The sequence below is a fragment of the Clarias gariepinus genome, chromosome 19, assembly GCF_024256425.1.
Source record: "Clarias gariepinus isolate MV-2021 ecotype Netherlands chromosome 19, CGAR_prim_01v2, whole genome shotgun sequence".
In the NCBI taxonomy this organism is placed as follows: Eukaryota; Metazoa; Chordata; class Actinopteri; order Siluriformes; family Clariidae; genus Clarias; species Clarias gariepinus.
In genome coordinates this window covers 5,975,726-6,001,888 of record NC_071118.1, presented here as the reverse complement: position 1 = coordinate 6,001,888, position 26,163 = coordinate 5,975,726, and the positions used below count along the sequence as shown (strand labels likewise).

At 38.7% G+C, this 26,163-nt stretch overlaps 2 protein-coding genes across 2 annotated transcripts in view; both read right to left on the bottom strand.

Annotated features, from left to right (window-relative positions):
• Positions 1 to 17,982, bottom strand: part of pcxa (pyruvate carboxylase a) — a 161,294-nt gene extending 143,312 nt beyond the window's left edge. The window contains exons 1-7 of the mRNA XM_053478152.1: positions 17,630 to 17,982; positions 9,932 to 10,073; positions 9,644 to 9,828; positions 7,628 to 7,793; positions 5,894 to 6,039; positions 5,162 to 5,279; positions 3,165 to 3,316 (exon numbers count right to left, since the gene is read on the bottom strand). Coding sequence (XP_053334127.1) covers positions 3,165 to 3,316; positions 5,162 to 5,279; positions 5,894 to 6,039; positions 7,628 to 7,793; positions 9,644 to 9,828; positions 9,932 to 10,073 — 909 coding nt within the window. The 5' untranslated portion in view covers positions 17,630 to 17,982. The remainder of the gene's footprint in view (positions 1 to 3,164; positions 3,317 to 5,161; positions 5,280 to 5,893; positions 6,040 to 7,627; positions 7,794 to 9,643; positions 9,829 to 9,931; positions 10,074 to 17,629) is intronic.
• Positions 17,983 to 21,061: 3,079 nt separating this feature from the next.
• Positions 21,062 to 25,216, bottom strand: calm3b (calmodulin 3b (phosphorylase kinase, delta)). The gene is made up of 6 exons (XM_053478263.1): positions 24,943 to 25,216; positions 23,862 to 23,892; positions 23,616 to 23,759; positions 23,424 to 23,530; positions 23,194 to 23,329; positions 21,062 to 22,796 (listed from the first exon to the last, which is right to left on the bottom strand). Exons 1-6 carry the CDS (start codon positions 24,943 to 24,945, stop codon positions 22,768 to 22,770), a joined length of 450 nt encoding a protein of 149 aa, XP_053334238.1. The 5' UTR covers positions 24,946 to 25,216; the 3' UTR covers positions 21,062 to 22,767.
• Between the last annotated feature and the right edge of the window lie 947 nt (positions 25,217 to 26,163).

Sequence of the window (26,163 nt, the reverse complement as noted above, 5' to 3'; positions counted from 1 at the left end):
TTTAACATCTCAAAGTAAAGCGTCAGTGTGGGCAAAAGTGCGCGGACGTGCATCGTCATACAAGGTGATAACGTCCTCGCACAGCAGCCCTCTGCGTTTAATCTGAAGTTTAGGCTTCGGCTCTTTAATAGACGTCTCACCATAACGAGCGCTGTTGATTGTTGAACCTTTTTTTGATAATGTTCCAATACTGGCCCTTAAGAACTCCAGACAACAATATATATATATACACACACACACGTGTATAATGATTAAATAGCAAGAAATTTCTATTCTAAAGGAAAGGTTCTTAAGAAGCTTCATCATCTGTGTCTTGTTTAGTTCTCGCCATGTTTCCTAAGCTGAAGTCTGATGTTCTGTAAAATCTCATCCTTATGCAAGCAAATCGATTTGAAGCAAAAGTTTAACGCTCGGGTTTTGCAACTCAATACGCAAGTGGGCTTTATTTTAGTCGTGCAATCACTGCCCCTATAGTATCGATCATTTATGGTAACAAGGCTACTGTATATTCAATGTTTTGTTAACGTCAAGCTCCAAGATAATGGCAGGATTCATTTACAACACTAGTGTCATGGGAAGACGATCACGAAAGCTCTTCCAGTCCCAAGCCGGGCAGACGGCCAAGGAGTGTTTAGGAATCCATTTCCATGCAGAAGGGGGGGGTGGACCGAAATATGACTTTCAGCCAAATCCGATAGCCAAAAACGTGCGCGTATTTCTCTTTACACGTCGTCAAAAAAAAAAGCTCATATTCCCGCTTTTGCAAAATCGATTTCAAGGCAAGTGCTTTGACACATTACCAGATGCAAGTTTTGCTCATTTGATGTTGAGTAAAGCAGATGAAAAAAAAAAAAAAAAACTCAAAGAAGTATACGGCAAAGTTCTTAAAGCAATACGATACATTCCATTAGGATGAGTTATAATTTTATTATACCCTGAATCCCATTACATTTTGCAGGTCGTCTGTGTGCATGCATTCTCCTTTTTAAATGGCCCTGGCGCATATGTACTAGCTGGCACTCCATATGAGGAAGAATCCTATAACACACAAACCACCATAAATCCTGGAACACCACGTCTCAACCTAAAAACAGCCATTTGGAAGAAAGAAGAATTCTAATCAATCACATTGACTATACTATACTTTTTTTTTCTTCTTCTTTTGCCCAAGTCTTAGCAACATATTTTAATAAAACACCAATACAAAAAGACCATTTCCCATCTATAGTGCATTGCATTTAAGTGATGACTTCAGACTCGAACACAAATCATAGAGCACTATAGAGAACCAAAAACATGGAGCGGTACTTAAATAAAAAGCAACATGGGGAAATTAAGCATGTGTGTGTCGTGTTTGTGCGCATGTAGTAGAAATGCATCTACTACTGGGCGTGTCTAGACCAGATTAAGTGACGCAGGTAGGTACTGACGTGCTGTTGGCAAAATAAAGAGCAATTAGTTCAGCGAGCTGGTCCAGTGCACCGTATCTAATGAACAAATCAGTATCAGAGAGCAGCCATGTGGCAGCACGGCACACGCCAGACAGTCTTTCAGATCTTGGTTAGAAAGCTTTCTTAGTCACAGGATAATCGGATTCTGATCTCTGCGAGTAATGACAATCAATGTCGATTCATTGCACACATTGTTCGAGAAAAGCTCGGCCACACATCTTGATTCGGTCTCTCATCAGCAGCCGGTACGGACTAAGCACTTTGATCCTGACGCCCGACTGTTACGACATCGCAGCAGTGCCATCTGGTGTATATAACGGACATTGCATATAAACGTTATATATATATATATATATATATATATATATATATATATATATATATATATATATATATAGTGCGTGACAACTAAGCAAACTTCAACATGGAATGGATTTATAAAAGAATCCCTCGGTTACTCAAATATGATTCATGGCATGGGGGAAGATACGAGATGCGTTCGAGCCAAACTGGGACTCTCGATATTCACGGAAGAATTCGGGGTTGGGATTTTTGATTGTGTAAAATAAAATAAAAAAACAGTTATGACAGCCATTTATTTCACCATTTAATCCCCTGATACACCATCACTAGTGCTGGGATATTTTTGGATCCCTGTACACCGGAGCCTCCTTGATCAGACTGCCCGATTCATGTCTGAAACACTGGCCTCTCAGGAACACCTTTACTGGGTCAAAAATGTGGAAATGGCTGAAATTGAGGTCAGAACAGGTGGATACGACTGTACAGGGGATTGTAGCAATAACTCCCAGGGAAGTTCCTGTAATGTGCAAGGCATGTCGGTGAATGATTGTGTGTACAGTGCCAGACAGACAACTTATCCATCAGTTTTTAAGGATCTGCCGTTCCACTCCCTGAACGACTGCATCAATTCTTCCTCAATCAAAGCCAACTTTAAAAGTCTGTATGACGATTTATTTCATCAGATGGTTATAAAATATGAAATGCCATTTCTAGTGGTTAGGTTTCTACTGAATTCAATAAAAGTCTGATGAATAAAGTGCATTGCTCTGTAGTGGGGACTTTAAACACTAATGGCAGTAGAGGATCTCTACAGCAATCAAACAAATCAGCTTCTTGTACAACAGTAGAACCCGAGTGTGTGGTTATTTACGCCGAGTATAAAACAGCTTATGAACATAAAAAGAAAAATAATCAATGATGATTACTCAAGTCTTTAGTTACGAGCTTCGGCTTAGACTTCAAAAGTGTTAGTGCTTCAAAAAGCCTTTTTATGGTCAATAAAATAAAAAGCATATAAAAAAAAAAATCAAATGATCAGTAGAACAAAGAAAAAAAAAAGTGTAAGCGCAAAAACTTTTTCATTAAAAAGAAAGCATAAAGAGCAGACAGATGCAGGAAGAGTGACTCAGTTTTTGTCACAGCAAACAAAAAGGTGGCCTTTACAGGGGTTAAGGAAAAAAACAAAACAAAAAAAAGGCATAAAATGCTTGTAGGAGGTGTGTGAGGGGTCTTACATAACATCACTACAAGGACATTTAGAGTGCTAAGTGTTTTCATCTCTGTGTGGGTGTACTTAAATATTAGCTTAGCAGGTCTGTCATGCACTTATCTGGTGTTGCGTCACGTCTTGTTTGGAGTAAAAACAATGCGCGCGCGTGTGTGTGTGTGTGCAGAGGCGTTTTGCAATACCTGTTTGGCCAAGTTGACCGAGTCGGCCGTCAGTCTGTCTCTGAGATGGGGGTCGAGCTGTGAGGCTGGCGCGATCTCCACCACCTTCTGGTGTCTCCTCTGGATAGAGCAGTCCCTCTCGTACAGGTGAATCACGTTCCCGTATTTATCCCCTGCAGAGCACAAGATGCGACGGTACATTTTAGAGACTGTGCCGTTACGGAGTATATACACACACACACGAGGGCTGTACCGAAAGTAATCCAAAAAAGAGGGGGTACGCTTTAATTTAACCGACATGGGCATTAACAAATACGACATCAGTGACAAGCGATCTGCCTAGATGCAAATAATCCTGATTCCTGCAAAAAGGAATCTGTCTGAGACTATGTTATGTCGTCCCTTCCTACAGACATTGGTACGTGAACCGCCGTTGATGGGGTCATAAAAACTTACGGACACTTTTGCATTACTTTCGCACTGAACCTGAAAATACGAACATACCGTATGCTCACTGCTGTTAAGGCCACATTAATGTTCCAGGCATTTTTACAAGATGGACATTACGTTTGCATCTAACACACAGTTCAGTGACATGTTTTATCAAAACACAATTCTACCACGGCCACCTCTTGCTAAAGAGATGGAAAACTCGTAATCTGAAAAATATGCTTTACGAATCAATATGCTATATGATTCATTATACTGTATGACGAGTTGTTCCTCAAATAAATCCTTCAAAATACAGCTCGTCTCTCTCCATCCTTTTCAAAACGCTAACAATATAACGTCCAGTACCAAAAACCACCTTAACTGCAAGAGCGCCCTCGTGTGGTGTACGTTCATAAAGATGCAAGCTGCATTATGCAAAACAAAAATCTGTACAAGTTAAAGTAGTTTAAAAAAAATTCTCAAAACTGTGTTAGTCTAGACGGATTTTGTTACAGCATCACACAAAATTGTCTGGACAGAATTTAAGAAAACCTCGCTCGTCCTTAGGCGTTTGCCCGACGTTAAACCTGCACCATAAATGAAATCATTCAGTAAAAGTGAAGCTATAAGCAGTTACAGGACAGATTATAAACCCCAAGGTTTGGACATCGAACTGCGCATGCGTCAAACTGCGGGTGTGTTAAATCGGCTGCTGGACAAGATTTAATGTAACTTGCAGATATTTGCCTGAAGTTTAACCTCCACCACAAGTGAAATCAAAATGCTATGTAAATACAGTTATCCGGTTAAGTGATCTTCACTTATGATTCTGTATTATCCATCTTATCTTTCTGAATAATACTCTCAGGTTTTAATAAACAGGATAAACGGTCCTTAAACCCAATTCCCATCATTTTAAATCCACTTAACCATTTTCACTGCTGGATCCAAGCCAATAAGTTAACCCTCCTGAAACAGTGAGGTTTTTTTTGGGGAGGGGGGCTGGGCAGCATCGTAACCGTTACATAGATAGTTACTATGACTGAGGCGGTTAGATAGAATTCATTTTTAAAAATCCATTAGATAGAGTGCTTTTTTTTTTATAAACAATTTATTTAAAATTAAATTTCTAACCAGAAGGATCAAACCCCCACTGGGAGAATAAAAAAAAAAAAGTTATGAACTCAATTCCCGTTACTGTATACCGTGCATTTTCCTTTATATACACACTATCTTCTGTCCAAGCAATGCTATAAAGGCTTGTGCTTCATGCGCCCTGTTTCTGCTCATATGCAATGCTTTTTTAACTGAACTGCACTTTTTACCGCCTCTAAAATATCTGTCAGAAACATCAGAGAGACGCCTCTAGTTATCTGCAAAGCCAGAGAGCACAATTGTTCAGAAAAAAAAAAAAAAAAGTCATCCACTCTACACACTAAGAGGGAGAGTTATAATGTACAGGATCAAGGACAGCCCTGTAAAAGCCATTAAACCCGCCAGATGAAACCAGAGCTGGTTTTAAATCTTTCTGAGCTGCGTAACGAGACACCGCCTGAGGATTATCCACTAAATGGCGTTCAACTCACCCAGGATTTGCACTTCAATGTGCCTTGGCTTCTCAATGAATTTCTCCACAAACAATGCTCCGTTGCCAAAGGCAGCCAGGGCTTCTGAGTAGGCCCGCTGGTAGTTCTCTTCCAGCTCCTACACAGACACACATGCCAAAGTGGTACTGAATAAAATGAGACATTGTTCAAAAATAAATAAATAAATAAATACAGTTTACTTAAGCACCAAAAAACAGTTTATATGGGGGGAAAAAAAAAGTTCAGGTTCTAAGATGTGATCGGTTGAGTGATGTTTAAAGCGGAATACTTTATGAATACATATAACGCTTTATATGAATTTTACTTTGGATACAAGGTAAAGAACAAAATCTAAAAAATTTAACAGAAGGTGATTGGTGCAATAACAAAAAAAAAAAAAAAATTTAAATCAGGGATTGATATTTCGCTGCTTGGCGACAGCCGTTACCCGTATCCTCCACCAATCACTTCCTACGAAGCACGACTGTGCAGAAACTTTCCGCTGATCCCAGGGCAAAAGAAATGCTGTTTGTGACGAGCCACTGAAGCGAACTGTCTCTACGGTCGCACTAAAACCCAATAATAAGCAGATATGCCAGAGCAGGTAACCGGGGGGGTTAGAAAGGTCTTACCCATGACATAATACGTTCGAGTGGATTAGCTGACGGCTTTACATTATGCTAATCCGCATTACTGAAGCAGAATCAGTCTCCTCGCCTCGGCTCGACTCACCTCATACTCCCGCACCACCCGCATGCCACGGCCCCCGCCGCCGTAAGCCGCCTTGAAAATGATTGGGAAACCGTACGTGTTCGAGAACTCCTGCGCTTCCTGCAAAGAGGAGATAGGAGAATCCGTTCCAGGGACAACAGGCACACCTGCGTAGAAAGAATAGAGACAGACCAAGATAAAGCACATCATTTCCGCTATGTGAATTACTTCTAAAATGCCAAAGCAACCCAATAATACTAGAACAATGGGTTTTAAGAAAAAGAGCATTAAAAAACTTGGAAACTTTTAACAGGTTTGGCTCATTATATAGAACAATATGAAAGTCTTGCACACGCAAAATACATGTTCTAAACCAAAAACGCCTTCATAAAAAATAAAATTAATTAAAAAAAATGCAAGTAAACTTAATACAATTAATATACTATAAAGTGCAGTACACCCCCTTAAACTAAGCTTATCGAGAAAATGTCTAGCAAGTTTTATTGCACATATCAGTCATTGGCTGATTTTGAAAGAAAAAAAAACTAATAAAACACCTCTTTATATGAGGAAGGCCTCACCTCAAATTGTGTATAAGGGTTTTCTGATGGGTCAGGTAGAACCAAAATTACGTTTGAAATGCATACATTTTATTCCCATCAGAACTTTGAATGTCGCAAAAATGTGGAACTTGCTCATAAAAAAAAATGCTCATATTTCTTGGTCACAGACAACAAGAAAACAACCATAAAACATTTTTTTTAATCATGCATGTATGGTATATTTTGGCCTACCTTAACCAAATTATTTCTTGCTCAGGTCATATTTACATAGTTGGTCAAAATAAAATGTATTTTTTTACATCATCGCCTTAACAAAATAAAAAAAATTATATATTTGAATCCAAAATGCTCTGGGTTTTAAGTACCGACTTCATTTATAAGCCATGAAAATAAAAACATTGCAAAATTTGTACCAAAAAAAGCGCACCTAGAGCTTTTTCCACACACTATAAAAAGTCTGACGATAGCATTATTTCTGTTGCCATATTTTATACATTCAGAGATAAACATGAGTCATTACCAGTTAGTCATCACAGATAACAGGAAAAACACAGGTTTGTTTATTCCTACACATCTATAGTTCTTGGCATCAGCAAGGTGTAAAGATGCATCTAGGCCATTTCAAAAATATATAGGTATTATTTTGCAAAGACCACTTTAATGATGTAAAGCTACACGTTCAGGAATATTTTATTTAAATAATATATGTTGGGATGAAGATAAGGATAAAAATGATAGTCATGAGCTTATCTAGACATTTATAGCCGGAAGAATAATTGAGAACAGGGCATTTACTTAAAAGAAGCCCAGGTATTTAAAGGTCCCATATTTCACCATGTCAGAAAACAGCAGAGCTGAGAAGGGCATTTTTTTTTTTTATGAGGTCACAATAAGGAAATTAAACCTAATTGTCTTGTTTAAGTGCACCGTTTCAGTTTCTATGTAAATGAGAGTGCTGAGCCACAGTCCTCCTGAGAACATCTGAGCAACAAGCAGGAGAATCTGCTTATGAGGTCACATTGGGGAGAATAAAATCTAATCATCCCCCAATCATGATTATTTTTTTTTTTTTGCATGTGCACACCAGAGACAACATGACAACAATTTGGGATAACGGGTGTCCTTTAAATCCTCAGGCTTCTTCATGTCGCCTATGGTGAGTACTCTGCTGAAGAAAGTGACACGTGCTTACCAGCACGGAGTGCAATGGCACGAGCCTCCACCTTGTCTCCCATTTTACGGACGACGTCAGGAGTAGGACCGATGAAGCGCACACCAGCGTCAGTGCACGCCTGAGCAAAATCCGCCCTCTCGGACAGAAAGCCGTAACCTGGGTGGATAGCGTCCACGTCATTTTCCTAAAGTTGGGAAAAAAAGGACTATTCAAGCAAGACAGAAGCAAGCTAACATAGCAGCTATCTATGGATGCACTAAAATAAACATAATCCGTCCCCACTGAGTAAGTGAAGGGGATACCATTACATCATATGCTTTCGGAAATTCCTGGCTATTAAATAATCAATTACAGGTGAAGTTCCCGTCCAAGATTTGCGATTAGAGCAGATGCCAGAAGCACCCCTCACTCCGTCAGAGATGGTCTGGCCTCTGCCAGAGATTCAATTTACTACAGATGTTTTATAGCTTCCTGACTAATCTGATGCATGCATCTAGAGCCAAACCTTACAGAGCACATGTTTAACCCCACGTTCTACACCTCGTGCACTACAAAACTCAACTGCCTTAGTTATAAACCTACAAAGGCAGCAGACCAGACGATTATTACTGAACAAATCCCTTCACAATATTAACGTCGCCTTCTGTTGTTCGTGAAACCGGACACGGCTGAGCCCTGCTTTTCAAAATAAGGAGGCAATGTTTAGACATGAACATGAATGGATTCCACAGTGTGAGAACCTGCACACAGGACATGAGACACACCCACCAAGTCATTTTACACTTCTTTACACCAATGCAACTTTCTTAAACATTTCAATAAGCATTACAACACACAAGAAAGTGCTGGAAAAGGTTTAGAGAAACTACGTCTCTTCGTGCAACAATTTGATCTTGAACATTGCTCTTGAATTCAGAAGGTGTTAATCTTTAACTGCAGTTATAATAAACTAATTTGCAGGTTTATGTTTATAGACGTGGGTTTATATTAATGTGTTTCCGATCACAGGTTGTTTTAGACAGACTTGTACGCTCATCAGCTACAGCATATAATAAACTGATTTAAAGTAATGCTGGTAAAACTGATTTAAAGTAATGCTGGTAAAACTGATTTCTGTAGCAGGTCGTTTATTTCAGGACGACGTAGTTGTCAGAAGTAGATCCGTAAAAGTTGATACTCGAGGGTCTTTAGGATGGAATGATTTCCCTTTTGCATTAATAACAGGAAACTGTTTTAAATACGCCACAAAGTTACCTGAATAAAAAAAGTACACGTTAAACTTTCATGAAATCCCAAGGAATAGAATAAAAGAAAACACTCTGATATTCTTAAAGCACTGGGATAAGTGCATTAGTGTAGCAGGAATTATATAAAAAAATAAAGTGTAGGTTTACCCTCATAACTGTTCTGTTATTCTACAAAACTCAGCAAAATCCAAACTTCTGAAGTTTGATTAGAACGCACCTCATGCTTATTTACTTAATTATTTATTTAACCAGATAAACGCACAAGTGCTTTAAAAACTTAATTTGCTCACTGTGTGCATTTCGGTCAGCTTGAAGTTCCCTGAGAAGTACAGGGTGAGCACAGGGTGTTAACGCCAACACTTAGTTGGAAGTGGACTTGAAAATTAATTTGTATGTCCAGGATGACTGACAAATTTTAAGTTCATTTTAATAAAAAAAATCCTTAGTAATAATAGTATAGACTAGTAAACTGTAAAAAAAAAAAAATAATACAATACATATCTCTTGGAAATTAACCGTTTTATGGTATCAGTTTGATTCAGTTAAAGTTTTCACCATTATTTAAGTCTTCAAGATTGTATTTCATACTTAAATATTGAAACAATCAAAAATACAATTTAAATAATAAAGAGAAAATCAAGTAATTTGGACAAAAACGTATAGAAACGTAAAAAAAAAAACTGAATAATAAATACATTTCCCAAACTTTTTTTTAGCGGTCATTTTTTAAACAAAAAGATGCGCACGCTTTATATCCCACTTATAGTTTAAACGGAATCTTCCTCACCTTGGCCACTTTGATGATGTCGGGTATGTGGAGATAAGCAGCGACAGGCGGCAGACCTCTTCCTATGAGGTACGCCTCGTCTGCCTTCTGCCTGTGCATCTGGCCCGTGTCCTGCTCCGAGTACACCGCCACGGTCCGGATGCCCAGCTCTGTACAAGCCCGGAACACCCGGATCGCAATCTCTCCTGCAAAGAGTTTTATACGTCTGTTTATTAAAGAAAACCTTCCCTTCTGTAAACGAAGATATCAAACTGTAGCACAAAATGAGAAACGGGTATGCAGGCTGACCTCTGTTGGCCACCATGACCTTTTTAATGGGTTTGTACTCCAGTGTCTGAGGTGACGTGTGAGCGGAGCGGGACAGACAGCAGGCCCTGCGCACCGCCAACAAGCCCAGGGCTGCACGCTTCCCTCCAACTTGCAGCAGCATCTAAGAAAAGATGACAAAAAAAAAAAATAAATAAATTTGGATGGAATTCTTTAATGTTTTTCACCGTATGTAGTACATTCCACTTTCTATAAAAGATTTTTGATTATGCAGGATAGCAATCTTAAGAGTATTTAAAAAAAAAAAAAAAAAAAGAAAAGAGAAAAAGAAAAACACCCCTCTATTTTTCTATAAAATTCTCTGCTAATGCAATTCTTTCAATGCTTCACTAATGCTCGGGTACCATTAAGGTAGAACTTTTTTTTTTTTACAAGAGCAATGGTCACATCTGAAACGCCGGCCTCCCAGGAACTCCCAAACATGTGCTAATGGCTTTGACTTTGTGGGGGATGTGACAATAACTCGAAGCGGAGTTCCTGTAAGTTGCAAGTGAATGATTGTCTGTACAGTTCCCCCAGACAGATCTCGTTTACAATTTGCCGACAAGCTTTCTGGTAATTTTTTTTTTTTAATGATCCGAAGTTCCATGAGAGCGCGTACAAGGGCCGTCGAGTCACCTCAGCCGGGATTGTCATTCATGGACATACGACCTTCTTTAAAAACGTTTGCACCATTTAAATGTCTTTACTGTTGCTAAGAGTCTCACCACCGTACTAGCATGGAATTTGTAAGATGTCACCCGGTTTTACACCTTAATTCATACCACAAGTCCCAGTTTGGCTTGAACGGCACTCGTAATTTGGTCTAGGAGTCGAACAACGTCCCTAAGTACACCGCAGCTTTTAAACGGTCCGTCTCTGATAAGATAAAGTAACAGTGGACGTGGTCAGGAAGGCCAAGTTCATTTCGAGTGTTGTGAAATCAATCATACACGTGTCAAATGAAGCCAACTCATTTAACTTTTTTTTTTTTTTTTTTACCAAATGCGCTCAAGCTCAACAAAACCCAAGCTCTGGTATCGGAATATTTTTTTTTACAAATCTACACGGAGTATAGAAGTTTCACCTCCCCATTGTGAGAAACCATGCTGTCACACAGGCAGAAGAGACACTAGACACCGCTCTGCGCTGTTGTTTCTAGATCAGGCTGGGGAACACGTACAAAAGAGGAACATGGCAGCAAGGGAAAAGAAAGGCACACCTGAATAAACAAGCATTATTAAAATGCCCTAGGAGAATAAAAAAAAAAGGCAAAGGGGAAACTGAACGCAATGAGACCTGTGTCCCTGGAAACAGGTCTAGAACCAATTACGAACGCTCAGCTCTAGCCAACACAATGAAGCAGCTACGTGGTATAGAACACACAGCACTGTGGAACAGTACGTCTTTGAGCATGCAAGCAAGAACAAGGTCATCATGTTCATTTATCGTATATGCTAACACACTGAGGCAATATCTAAACATATTTACCAGGTCAAACGCTACGCTCAGCTACGCTTGGTGACGAGTGTGTGTGTGTGTGAGAGAATACGCAATGGCAAAACTTTACACTGCAAAACAACTGGGTGAAGGTCCAACTGCTTTGAAGTAGCAAAGGATCATATCACTATACTTTTCTACAACATACATTGATGATCATAATACATATGTTTGTTAACCAAGCATCAGTAATTAATTTGTAAAAATGAAAATAGTAAAAAAAAAAAAAATTACATTTATGTGATATTGTATCCCTATACAAGGGGTGTTCAAGTCATTGTATGTCCGTGAATGACAATCTCAGCTGAACATTCAGCAAACGCAACTTCTGATCTCTGAAAATTGGCGGATAACTTGTGGAAGGGACACGTCTTTCTGTGGGTACTGTACACACAATCATCCACCAGCACGTTACAGGAACTCGGCTGGTGTACTGAGAAAACTTTCTAGCTTGATTCGTATCCAAGCGCTAGTGAAACACTGGGATAAGTGCTTTAGTATAGAAGGGCATCAGAACCATAGAGTGGGGAAAAAAAAAAGATTTTTACACTCGTAACTGTTCTGTTACTCTGTTACATTAGTCAGCCCATTTGTTCATCTTTAATTACGTCTTCGTCTTGGTCAGGCTGGCCACAGACCCAAGGCCTGCCCCAGGAACAATAGGCATGTTGTAGGACACACACTCAAGTCCATTGACTGGAACACTGCATATACATTTACACGTCCATTCACACTTAAATTCCTCTCTCAAAACTAGTCATTATGTCAGTGGTGCATGAGAGAACCACACATTAACCAAGACCAGGATTATTCATTTACCCATTTCCTAATTCAACATGAAGGTTTAGCTTTCTAAAAATAAATATAATCTCGCACTATTCCCAGATAATAATACATCAATGCATTAGGCATTGAGTAAATAAGCCACGCTCCCTTATTCACATATATACACATTGATACTGAATGACTTAAATGACTGTTGTACAACAATCATTCAACATTACCATGTCGTTCTCATACACTGGACTCTGGTAACACCGGGTAGTAAAGCTGAGAAGGTTGGATTTCATAGGCTATGACAGTTGTTAGTTCATATAATAATTTAATACAAGTTATAGCATAACACATTGTGCAAGTGTAGATTAGAAATAAAGGTGTAAATCAAGTTAAAAAGTTAAAAGGTAAAAAAACAAAAAATGAAGAGTCAAAAACATTAACAATCAGTAATTTATTAAATCATAAATAATTAAATAATAAAAAGAGAAATATGCATCTTGATAAGTTTTATTTGCACAGTTCTAGAGCACAATCCCAACAAATTAGTCACATCAGGCAAACTGAAAGGCAAATGTTGTAATTTCTTATCTTTCACTAAAACCATGTTGAATGTGCGCCGCCTGAATTGGAAGTGCGCCCTCTAGTGGCACACAAAAATATACCGTCATGGAGAAATATTACGCAAAATAAACACTGAGTTAATAAATCTTTTATAAAATTTGTAATGACATTTACTCGGTTAATGATTTAGCCATGATGTCTCTGATCTAAGCCACTGTAATTGGTACTATGGAATAATTCATTTCCAGTAACAAGTACACTAGGAATACTAAAGGGTTTTGCATATGTGGGGGGGGGGGTTAGGATTGGTCTCAGAAATATGAATTAATTAATGCACCAAAACTCAAACCAACTGGATTTACACCCTATTTAAAAAGGTTTTAAGAATAAGTACTACAATACTCCAAAACATTACCCTTTACTTCACCATTCAGTCTACAAGCGTACTATTTAAATGTGCTACATGTAAATGTGTTTTCCCCACTCTTGGAAATCTGCTGTCTCAGAATGACCTACTTCTCGCTTAAGGATCGCATTCCACTGCAGACTAACAATGCGCCGACTATGGTGCCTCAACTTGTAGGGAAGGGGGGCGGGGTTGAAAGTAATCTAGAAAGACTAGGAAAAAAAGAAGAAAAAAAAAAAGCCAAAATTATGCAAGCAGTAAACTGGCTAGCCAAGTTTCACCAAGATATTTAAGGAAAGACTTGACACCTCAACCGGACAACACCACCTAGGACTGGGCATCGAGTGCTTGTGGGCGAGACTGTGTGCATCACACTATGTAGATCGTGCTCTTGACATCCATCATGAGTTTGAGGCCAGGTGGTTTGTAACTTGTAATTACGTTCCTACAGTTGGTTTAAAAAAAATGTAAATAAAAAAAAAGCCCACTCAACTTAAAATTGTAATTCCCTCACATAGGAAAGTTTCTCTTCTTTAAGTTTATCGCAGTGTTGGCCTTAGAGCAGTTATTATAGAGACAGTGCTCATCTATAAACCTATTACACTAAACATGTATTGAGAGCACGACAATCAAAATTAGATTAATCACTAATGTCAGCCAGATTGCTTTATCCTATTCAAAACTTTAAAGGTACTCATATAATTTAAAATTAAATACTGTCCACATTAAAGCTTTCTAAAATGTTTTGAGCACTGGAAAAAAATGTTAATTTCTGATTCATTATGTTCCTTCAGCTGCTCTAGTTGAGGGGTCGCCGCAGCAGACCAGCCGATCCACACCCCGAGAACTGACCTCTTGAATTAGCCGTGGCAGACGAGAACCCTACCACTGATCCACCAATCTTTAATGAAATACAGAAAGCTTTGTAATACTGAAGCACAGAAGCTACGTCCTCTAAAGTGTAACTCTTTACCAACCATTCCATACTTCCTCCAGCTGACCACTACACACACACACCTCTTTCACTACTTCTGCATTAACACTCGTGTATCATGCCTGATAGGTAAACACGCGGCATGCAGAGCTGCTTCGTAAACCGAGGAATAATTCTAGTCTTTCTACCACAGCCCATCCCCTGCCCAAGGGCACGTCAACCTATTAGGTGAATCCTTCACACACACCCAGCATGTCTGCTGTACACCTAGCATGCTGAAATTGGCATCGACTGCTTCATACACCACAGGTCTTTTCATGGCACAGCAGCCACACCTTTACCATGAATGGCAGATACACAGACCAAACGTTCACTAGAAGCGACGAGCAAACAAGCAATACTTCTTTCACAGTCAATAAAAGCTGTATAGAGCACTGAACTAATTGCATTATGTCTCAAAGCTCTGAGTTTACTAGCACCAACCTCTATCATTTGCCGTTTTCATGAGTACTGCATCTTCCCATTTTGCTATTATTGCTTATCTTATTGAATTAACGATTTAAACCCATGTTAAAATCATCCCAATGTGTGATGTTCTAAATCAACACAGCTGTATTACAAACACTAGCCTTAACTAAAGTATAAAAAGAAAAAAATTCTACTAAAAATCCTTCCATTATCAGCTGCACTCAGCATGATTCAACGAGGGGCATCGGATTTCCTGATACACCGGCACGGGATCGTATTAACCGGCATCTGCTGGCCTTTAGAGGATATCACTCCGAGGTGAAGTACTGACTAAGCAAAGATATGTAGTCAGTTGATTTATTTTTCTTCTTCTTTCATCACACATCAAGAAACCCTGAGCACTTCGAACATGATCTTCACATACCCAGCACAGTCTAAAGAAATGTCCAGCAAATATATCGATACACATTTTTACCATAAACTGTTCATCCAAAAAAAAAAAATAATAAAGGATTAGAATAAAGCTTTAAGAACAGGCCCGCAACATCTGGTACGATGCTGCATCTTGTCTAAAACAAGATTCAGGCAAGTACAGACTGTATTTGTTTTGCATTATACATGCCTGGTGGTCACTGCACCATTTCCTTCAAACCATTTCCATAATCAAATTTAAACACTGGTGAAATTACAGGCAACGTATGGAGATTCTATATAGATTTTCATTATTAGCCATTTAAAACCTCACATGCAGAAATTGCTTAAAATTTAAACATGTGCACTGGCCTGCCTTAGAAACTTGCGTAATGCGAGTGTGGTAAATGAAGCATGCAGTAGCGCCCGAAGTAAATTGTAACAAGTCTGGTTGACTGGTAAATACAGACTGTTGAAAGTGTAAAGGTGAATCACTCTAGCTGAACGTTTAAATTACATCCATTACATATTGCAAGAATCCGACAAAAGGTTGTCTATTACAGCATAGTAATGCCAATTATTCAAATTGTCACACTTATATTGACAATCATTTAAATAAATTTCTATAGTAAGAGCTTAATTACACTGATGACTCATTTAGAGACAACTAATGATAAAGATATAATGCATACAAAACAGTTAAATGATTATTTCATTTATTAAGGGGGAAAAAAGCTGTTCAAACCTGCCTGGCACTATGTGAAAAAGGTCATTATTAATTACTTAAACAATTAGAAGAGTGGGCTAAAATCTCTCCACGGCGTGTAAAAGACTCACTACCAGTTAATCCAATTGCAATATGTAACTGGATTGCAGTTGTTGTCACAAAGAGTGGTTATTAGGTTTAAGGGGCTATTACTTTCTCATAAATTTACTTAGGAAATTTAAAGTAAATATAGACTGAGCAAGTAAGACCTTCAAGCATTTATCTTTATGCATATTTTGTTAATTCTAAAAGTACCATCTAAAAAGTTATAATCTATTAAACGCTGCACTTTTAACTTCTGAATTCTGATTGGTCAAACAAACAGGCGTCAATTAACATGGCCTCAAAGTTGCAAAAGTCTAACAAGTCACACAGCTTATAATTCACATTTTAAATGTCATGCTTATTCGACTGAAAAAAACTTTGACACTGGACCTCGTAGAGGCACAAAAATTTCTGATAACAGTTCTAAAACTCTGGAACCAGTTCACTCAAACAGGCCCAGGTTCTAGAACTGTTCTCAGAACTGCTTTTATTTACAAACTACAAATTCCAGTTCTCGAATTTTTAGAACTGTGTGAAATGCCATGACTCAATTAATTTGGATCAAATTAAAGTCAAGCCATCTAAATGCTGTTACATTTGTGAAAGAACAAGGAAACTTCTAATTGACAAAATGCATGCATACCCATATCTCAGTGACTCCTGAATCAGGGCTGAGGTTAGCTTACTACTGTACTCCCATGGACATGAACTTAAATAGCATGCAGAAATCCTCCATGGAGGAAGTGACGTGTTCAGAGATACTTTAATTACAGAATACATAGACAGCTGCTGTCAAACTCGGGAGAGACTCCAACTTCCTGCTGGATGCTTGGTGCTGTTAATTCAAAACAGTCGTCTTACCAAAGCTTATCAAGATGCATGCAGCAAAGTTGACTAGTAATCTTTTTACTTGGATCCATTACAAAAGTAGGAAAATAAGTACATGCATTAAAAAGACAGGTCATTTTATAAACACTCTCAATAAATGAATGGGAATTTAATATAATGTAACATGCAACATTTGCAAGTAAAGTGAGCGTTCCGGACAAAAGCAAAAATAAAACAGGTTCTGAAACTAGCTTGTGCAATTTATTTGTTCTCAGAACTGTAAAATCACTGGAGGTGCATTTGATTTGGAGAAACTCTAGAACTAGAATTTGTAGTTTGCAAAAGTGTACTGTTCTGAGGGCAGTTTTAGAACTCAGACATATTTGACTGAACTGGGTCTGCAATTCTAGAACTGTTCTCAGAACTGTTCACTTTTGCAAACTAGAAATTCCAGTTCTAGAGTTTCTCCAAATCAAATGCACCTCTTGTGATTTCAATAAGGAGAGACTCCAACTTTCTCCTGGATGCTTTGTGCAATTAATTCAACACAGTTGTCATACCAAAGCTTACCAAGTTACTAGTAACTCGACTACAGGCAAGCTTTTACCAAAAACTATTACATAAGCAGGAAAATAAATGTAAGCATGTAAAAGACAGGTCAATTTTATAAACATCTCAATAAGTCACTAAAAATGAAATACAAGATAACACATGAAACACTTGCTGACGTTGTGCAAGCATAGTTAGAAAGAGTCAGCTCTCGGGACACAGACCAACAGAATAACAGGTTCGAAAACTAACCAGTGCAATTTAATTTGCAAGCCAAAAAGCAACCAGAAACAGCTTGGACTTTCAACCGACTGTCAGCCTTAAGAAACAATATGTCTTTACTAAAACGTGGGAATAATGCATTGATCAACACACATATTCCTATAAATGAATGAACGCATGTATGCATGGTTGGCTAGCTGGATGCACTCTTACCTTTTATATATTTTCCGCACCGATGACAACTATGCGCCGAGTCTCAAGTCCAGATCCAGCGCAACTTTCTGTGAATATCAACCCTACGCACCCTGCTCAAATGCACATTGAATAAAAACCTGCCCGCGAGGGTTACACAAATCGCACGTGAATGTTTATTACCGAGGACAGCGTGTAAACACTGTATTCAGTACTGTCTTTATTATTATTTGTCACTCGATCTGGACCGGAGGTGACCAGCAAATTGGATAACTGAACTTTCTGGACGCTAGAATGAGTCCAAATCGTTCGGTTTCAGCACCGTTTTATCGCGTGCAGCCATGCACTTCTACTGATCATGACGCAAACGACATCGCGCGCGCGCCCATTGGTTACCGCACGCACCCGGAATTCTTTCTTATATCCCACTTGTCATTTATCTTATTGGCTGGTTCATGGATTGATGGCATGCCATTCGTCGGATCTGCTGTCACTCAAATCGTACGCTTGTGATTGGACATTTTACTCCAATCTTCCTATATAGGCGGGATTAAGCGCGTAGGATTACACATGACGCCCTGCTTCTTTATGTCGTTTATGAGCTTTTATAAACTTTTAAACTCGCATTTAATTCGATTTATAGTTTTCTTTAAGTATCAGGTCAGTTTACTTCTCTGTCTCAACCTGTATAAGTTTATATAAACCCTGTATTGCGCCTTAGTTTATTCCTGCTAAGTATGAGTGTACTACTTAGGATTTAAATTGCCTGAGATTTATACTGATTAATAAAGATTTAAAGTCATAACATTTATATATATATGTTGTTATATAAATATTATTAATTATTATATTATGCATTTAAATATGGGTTTACTGGGAAGTTACTGAAGAATATTCTTCAGTAACTTCCCAGTAAACCCATATTTAAATGCACACTCATATTTGAATATAAAATGTATACATTTCTTAATATTTAGCATTTTTATTTCTATAACTTCCTAATCATGGTTCAAAATCTATGCTTTAATATAACAAAATGTACTGCGGGGGGCGCACGTTTTATCGACTGTAGGAACGTCATAAATGGTCATCATTCTAAAACACATCTATTATTTTTCCATAGTTTAAATAACCCCACTACTGTGATGCAGGCACATTTCTTGCAAAGTGTTCGTCCTTTTATGAAGGGATTTATTATTTAATAAAAAATTACATAATATATATGTAGAGTGGGTATAGAAAAGAATCACCCCATGTAAAATAATCACATTCTGTTGCTTTGCAGCCTGAAATGAAGACAGACAGTTTTTGTTTTATCCAAATGTATTTATACAATTTTTTGTGCAACTTTTAACATCAAAGTGAAACCAAAAATGCCAACATTATAAGCAAAAAAAAACTGAGTAAAGCCCAATCTCAGGTAAGGCTAATCACCTTCTCAGTGGCACACAAAGGCATTTGACATTCAACTGTGATAGGCTGTGGTCACCTTGATTAACTCAGACTAAAGCATTCCAGTCCCTGGTAGTGCAACTAAAACAATCAACTATGGGTGGCAAGGGACTGTTAAAAGCTCTCCAGGATAAAGGTGTGTATATAATACTTTCTGTATATTCTTTGGCATAGTCTGACCTTGATAGGAGACCCTGTCAATTTTGCCTTTCCCTTTGTATTAATGTTATGTTGGTTTTTTTTAATAATGTGCTATAACAGAACATTTTTCTTTGACCTCACAATTAAGCACATTCCACTGTGAAACAAAAACATGTTGAGCGATCATGCCCACATCTTATTTTTACAATAATAATCAATTTATAATCCACCATCATCATCATGACATCCAAATTCCATGCAAGAATAATTTGAGCCAGTGGTTCCCAACTCTGGCCCTGGGGTCTCCTTTTCCCGCTTCACTTTTAGTGCTCTATCACCCACTTCAGTTTATAAACTGCTGTTAATTAGCTGATTAGTTCAGGTGTGCTGATGAGCTAAGGGCCACTGATTTAAGGACAAAAGCAAAACTAGTTGTTATGCAGGTTAAAGCAAGTTTAAATGCAGGTTGTGCACTGCTAAATTTGATGCTATAAGATGCATATTACACTTTATGCAAAATAAAGGAAGGAACATTTTGTAAAGCAAACCAAATAACATGGTGGGCCTACAAGGGAAACTTCAATCTGGCAGTTGAGTTCAATGTAAGGACAATCTTGATTGGACACAGTTCATTTCCATTGCTTGTCTATAGTTTTGAAAAGCCAAAAAACAATATGCATATTTTTTCACAAATCTTGAAGGCAAGCAACAGTTCATCACTGTAAGACATGAAGGATGGTCTAGTTGAAAACTCTCCAGAACATTGAATGTACAGTATCTTTAAAAAAAAAAAAAAAAAAAAAAGTTGCAACCACTATGATGAAACTGTCTCTCATAAGGCCTGGCCCAAAAAGGAAACAAATACTTACCTCACTTGTAGAGGATAAGTTACTTTTGAGTTACCAGGGTCAGATATTGCCAAGGAAATATATATAAATAACCTGAATGCTTTATAGCTCAAATAGCAGACATATCTCAACATCATCTTTTATAAGATTTCCTATTTTGGATGTCTTTGGAAATGTTCTAAAGTGTGAACAAATATATATAATAAAAAAGTAAAAAAGGTGTCCCAACATTTGACAGGTAGTGCAAGTTAGCTGTTAGATTAGCATCCATATGAATACTAGAATCCAAGTTAGAATCCAACAAAACATTGCCCAGAGTATCATGCGCCTTCTGCCAATTTGCTTTATCCCCATAGTGCATTCTGGGGCCAATGTCTTCCCTATCTAAATGATGCACACTCACCCAGGAGTTCATTTGACATGAAAGAAAACATGATTTGTCAAACTTGTCTCCCTTTTTCACTTGCCTTCATTAATGCTCATATCTCCATAATTTTGGTCATTTTCAAGGGTCAGCATGACCACTCGGACCACTTTGTGGAAGCTCCTTTGTTAGATCAGACCAGTCTATTTTTCACTCCCCAACCATCAACTAGCCTTCGGAATCCATGACCTTGTTGCCGGTTCATGGGTTATCCTTCGCTGGGCCACTTTTGCTAGGTACTAAGCACCTCATACCAGCTAGACCTGCCATTTTGGAGATGCTCTGACCCAGATGTCTTGTGATCTTAGTTTGGTCCTTGCAGTCACTCAGATGTTGTGCTTGCCCAGTTTTTCTGCTTGCAAAAACCTCAACTTTAGGAACTGAATGATTGTTGATGCTTTACATCGAACTGCTTTAAAATGTGACATACATTAAACTCTTCACCTCTCAATGGTTCTGATACTTAATTGGAGTACATACTTTAAATTAAAAGGTTTACCTATTAGAAAACAACCTAACTACAACAAGACAATACAAGCAAGCTCTTTCCTGAGCGGAAATTTTTATAAAAACACAAGAGTTCAAGTATAGAAACACAAGTCCCAGAAGTTTATTTAGCAAGAATAACAGTTCTGCAATGGAACGCATAACTTCAAATGTTCCCTAGGTGATGTTATGAGCAGGAAAGAAGGAAGGGTGTTTTGTCCAGGTGTTAAACCCAATCTTAGCCTAAGCCTACATTGAAACTCCTTTTTAGTCCAAGGTTAGGCTTATTCTGGGAAACCAGCCCTTAGAATAAACAGTTAAAATTACATTTAAAAAAATACATTCATAACAGTAGAAAAGACAGATTGTCGCTATAGAGGATGCAACATTTTAAGCATGATACAGAACTCTTCCTGCACGTTTCGACCATGCACTTGTTTCCATAGTCACCTAAGGTTTAACTTTTTGCTTATTCATGAACTGGATGAGAGTTAAGCAGGTGCTACAATGATTAAAAACCTTTAAATGATGCACACTGAATAACTGTTTATTGGGCATTTCAATCCAATCCTGCCTTTAAACGTTATCCCGCTTAGAGTCTATGTTTAAGTTTCTATGCTAGTGTGCTTGCTATGCATACACTTCCCAATACCTTGCAGGAAGAATACTGTACACAACTTAAGTGCGTTTATTCCCAACCCAGAAATGGTCCATTGAATAAGCTACAGGACATGAATGTATTGATGGATTGGACACAGTGCAGCATAAAAATCTAAAGACCATACGTTCACGTGGAAGTTATTTTACATCGTCAATACGAAAACTTACACACAGCAACCGCTCAAAACAACTAAATTCAGCCTATAAAAAACAAAATTGTGTTGAACAGCTGGGAAATCCTCCGACATGAGCCATCAGACCTCTCGTGCCTAGAACACATCATGGTGTTTACTTGGAACAGGAACAATAGAGCCCCCCCCCGAACAGGCTTGTGTGTTTAGGAATAAAACCCTGTCGCTTAGTGTCTGCCTTTGTCCTTTTCTAAAAGGTACGCAGAAGTAGTAGAATTACAAAATATTGCTGCCCTAATTATGCCTGGGCTATCCTAGGCCGAATCATCCCCACCCCCTTTCCACACCCTCTCCTTTTTCTTTTTTTTCCCCTCCCCTTTCCACCCTAAAAGGTTCTCAGGATCTAGTCTGTGTAGTTACTACCGACTCAATTACGCTAAACTGCAACTATTCAACTAACACTACGTGTACATTTTTGGACCACTTATCAATAAAAGCCCCTGATATCCATGAATGGTTGGTCACCATACAGTTCTAAGACCACTGAGCAGAGGTTGCATGAGAAACATGCAGAGTTAAAGGAGAGCGAGCAAGTTTCGAAAAATCAAGGCAAGCAGAGAAGCACAGAAACATGCCAAAACCAAATAAAGCATGCATTTTGCTGTTCGCCATAGTATATGTTATATAAGTTTTAAAATATGGATACATGTATTACATCATATATTTAAGCTTTTTTTTCTTCCTCATCTTAGATTATATGTAAACAGTTCTTTGATTTTTATGGAATAATCATAAGGTAAAGGTCAAAAAGAAAAGTTTGGGAAAGGGGAAGAGAGGGAAGACAAGGGAAAACAGGCAGAGCAGAGGACAGAAGAGTTAAACTGAAGGAAAGAGGAAAAAGGGAGTGTGAACTAATTCATAGAAAGCGGTAGGAGGACGGTGTGAATGCTTGTTGAAGGTCGACAGTGAGTGTGCTGCCCACTGTTTGGTCTGCTGTAGTCCTTTGGGTTTCCAGTTTTACTTCGCAGTCATCATCTGGACGAACTCTGCAAGGGACAGGAAGCTTCTAAGTTTATGGAGGGTTTCAAGAGAAACTTCCAGCAAAACCAACAATACTGTAAAACATCCATGTTTGGATGACTTTGTGCGTCATATCACAAAGCCAAAATAAACCCATATTTTGTGTGTTAATACAGAGGTTTAAACATTCAAGGAGGACAGTTTATCATAGCAATGAGCATGGGTATTTAAAATTCATGTCAATAAATTTTAACACCTCCATTATTAAATATGCTTGGTTTATAATTAGACAATTCTCATTAAAGAGAAAGCTTAAAGCTCAACATACAACATTTAGGTTCAATGTAAAAAAGATCACCTTTTAATCAAAACTACAATAGTGATCCTTAAATAAATAAATTAGAAAAAATAAGTAATACCAACCTTCATAGTTGACCTGGCCGTCCCCATCGATATCTGCCTCCCGGATCATCTCGTCTACCTCTTCATCGGTCAGCTTTTCTCCTAGGTTTGTCATGACATGACGCAACTCTGCGGCGCTAATGTAGCCATTTCCGTCCTAACCAGAAGCAAATATTCAAACCCAATATAAAAAAATATTTGGAAAACATTTAACCTGGTACATACACTGAGCTTTACATCTGAAATTATACCTTGTCAAAAACCCGGAACGCTTCTCTGATTTCCTCCTCACTATCAGTGTCCTTCATCTTCCTTGCCATCATGGTGAGGAACTCAGGAAAGTCAATTGTTCCGTTACCTGTGTTACAGACCTGATTAGTCGCTAGTAAATACCCAACTGTGGACATTTACACCCAACCGGGTGGATCAATTCACCCCCTCACCATCAGCATCAACCTCGTTGATCATGTCCTGGAGCTCGGCCTCAGTAGGGTTCTGCCCGAGAGAGCGCATCACTGTGCCCAGCTCTTTGGTGGTAATGGTGCCATCACCGTCTTTATCGAATAGTGAGAAGGCCTCCTTAAATTCTAGACAAATACAAAGAATAAATGACTGGTCAGCAATCATTATACAAAAAGAAAACATACATGCGCATGTTAATTAAAATGCCTAAAAACATGTTTAATTACCAGCAATCTGCTCTTCGGTAAGCTGATCAGCCTGAAAACAGAGCAACCAAGAGTTATACACCGTAGTTTGGGGGGGGGGGGGGGAGGGGGGTCTCAATAACAGGTTAAAAGTAACAAATATCCGAAGGGTCCCCGTGATTTAACGTGACATTTCCATGTTCGACCTCAGCATAATGTTGTAAGGCGTTGGGTGGGAATTGCACCGAGAAACCTATTACTGAACCACCAATGCACATGCCTTTCACTTTCTGAGGAAATTCAGAGTACTACAAATTACAGGACGCTGGCGATGGTGGTCACCTTGGATTAACAGACTTTGGTTTAATGGTTCCTCAATGGTTCTAACGAACTTGAAATTATCTGCATCTCCACAGGAACACTGGGAAATCTTCAGAATCAATAAAGCATCCATCTATCCATTTACCAAAGAACTGGTGTAGAGCCTCCATGTGGCAGAGACAGAGAGTCCATTAGGACAAACCATCCAGAATCCAATTAATGGCATCATAAACCTAACCTCAAGAATGAATGGAGCAACAGAAATCATGCTGATGAGAAAATGGGAACCATTACGTTTCATTTGTGTGTGTGTGTGTGTGTTGTCTCAATCTCTTTCTATTCTGGTTTGCCTCAGTTTAAAGATCTAAAATGAAATCATACAATCATTATTGTCTATATGATCATAATAGTTAGATTTGACGCGAGATGTGTGCTGCGTAGCTTAGCTACTATCGCAATATTAAATACGCATACATTCTGCTTAGCTCTGTTAGCTTTCGCGTGTAATGCTTGCATGAACTTGTCTTAGCCCTCTGGATTAATGGCGTTAATTTCTTATTCTCAAAATAATTAAAAGATTATGTAATAAGTGTATATATGGATTGACGTAAATACGATACGGAAGAGCGGAAAGCTTAACATGCTGCGCTGCTCTGAGGTGAGGTGAGCTAGCCGCCTGGCTAATGCACTGCAGCAGTCGATTCAATTGTAAGCTAGCTTTAAAGGTTAGCCAAACACCAGATTTGTGTTTTAACGCGTATTTATTTTTACTTTGGTTCAAACTAAAAGATGATCCACTCACCATTGTTACTGTTCGCTATTTAGACGGTTGTTTCGCTCTTCGCGGAGGTTATATTACGCAGCAGAATTCTCGCCCGTGTTCCGCTTTCCTCCCCGCAGCTAACCGCTTCTGTGCGCCCGAATTTGCCGATCACTCCGCCTCCGTTATTGGGTCGAAAGCGCGCCACCGCACCCCTTAGCAACCAAGCCGTCGCTATGGTGCGCCTGCGCGATACCGCAACACGTAAATTCAACCAAGCCGACCTGCTAATACTTAAACCCTTTAAGTATACCTAAAATATTGCTTTTATATATTTTTTGTTGTTGTTTTGTTTTTTTATTAAACTAGCTTACAGTTAATTATCTACACACTGCGCTGAAAGCTTGAATAGCGCTATGAGCGGATTTATATATATATAGAAGGCGGTTGGTGCGTATCAGCTGACCAGAAAGAAAAGATTTGATTGGTTCCCGTCCACCTGCAATGCGTCAGGGAGTCACTGAGAGGAGGAGGAGATGCGCAGGATTCTTAAAGAGACAAGCCCATCCTTTGCGGTACACCTTAGGGATGGTGACGACAAATACACTATATGGACAAAAGTATTTGTCCAACCCTGTTAATTATTGTATTCCCGTGTTTTAATCAGGCCCCTTTTCCCCAGTGAAGGACTTCAGCATACCAAGACATCTTAGACAATGCACTGCTTCCCTCCAACTTCGTGGCAACAGTTCGGGAAAGACCCTTTTATATTTCAACATGAATATGCCCCAGTGCACAAAGCAAGCACTATAAAGACATGGTTAAATGAAGAACTTGACTGGCCTGCACAGAGCCCTGTGATCTCAACCCAATTAAGCACCTTTGGGATGAACTGAAACTGAAATTGTGAGCCAGGGCCCGTATTCACAAAGCTTCTTAGAATTCCCTCAGAGAGCTCCTATCTTAGCTTAAAAAGTCCTAGCTGGGCGTCCTAGACTAAAAGTGATTTAGGAAACTTCGCAGAGCAACTCGGAGTAAGGAATGTACAAAACCTTTTATCTTAGTGGGGAGGCGTGGTTGACCCAGTTGCTAGGGATGATGCAGCAATTCAAGGACTGTGATTGGTTGATAAAAAAAATAACCTCTGACCTCTGCAAAGATCTTGAAATGTGCTTTCTGTGAAAATACATGATAATAGAACAGACAGTGAAACCATAATGTTTGTGTATAAAGAAATTATATAATCATGACTACAGGCTACTT

Excerpts from the sequence above, each read along its gene's own strand:
- calm3b (XM_053478263.1), bottom strand. Across the intron at positions 23,330-23,423 it reads CGTTCCGGGTTTTTGACAAG|GACGGAAATGGCTACATTAG; the intron begins GTATAATTTCAG and ends GCTTCTGGTTAG. Across the intron at positions 22,797-23,193 it reads CGGCCAGGTCAACTATGAAG|AGTTCGTCCAGATGATGACT; the intron begins GTTGGTATTACT and ends TGTCCCTTGCAG.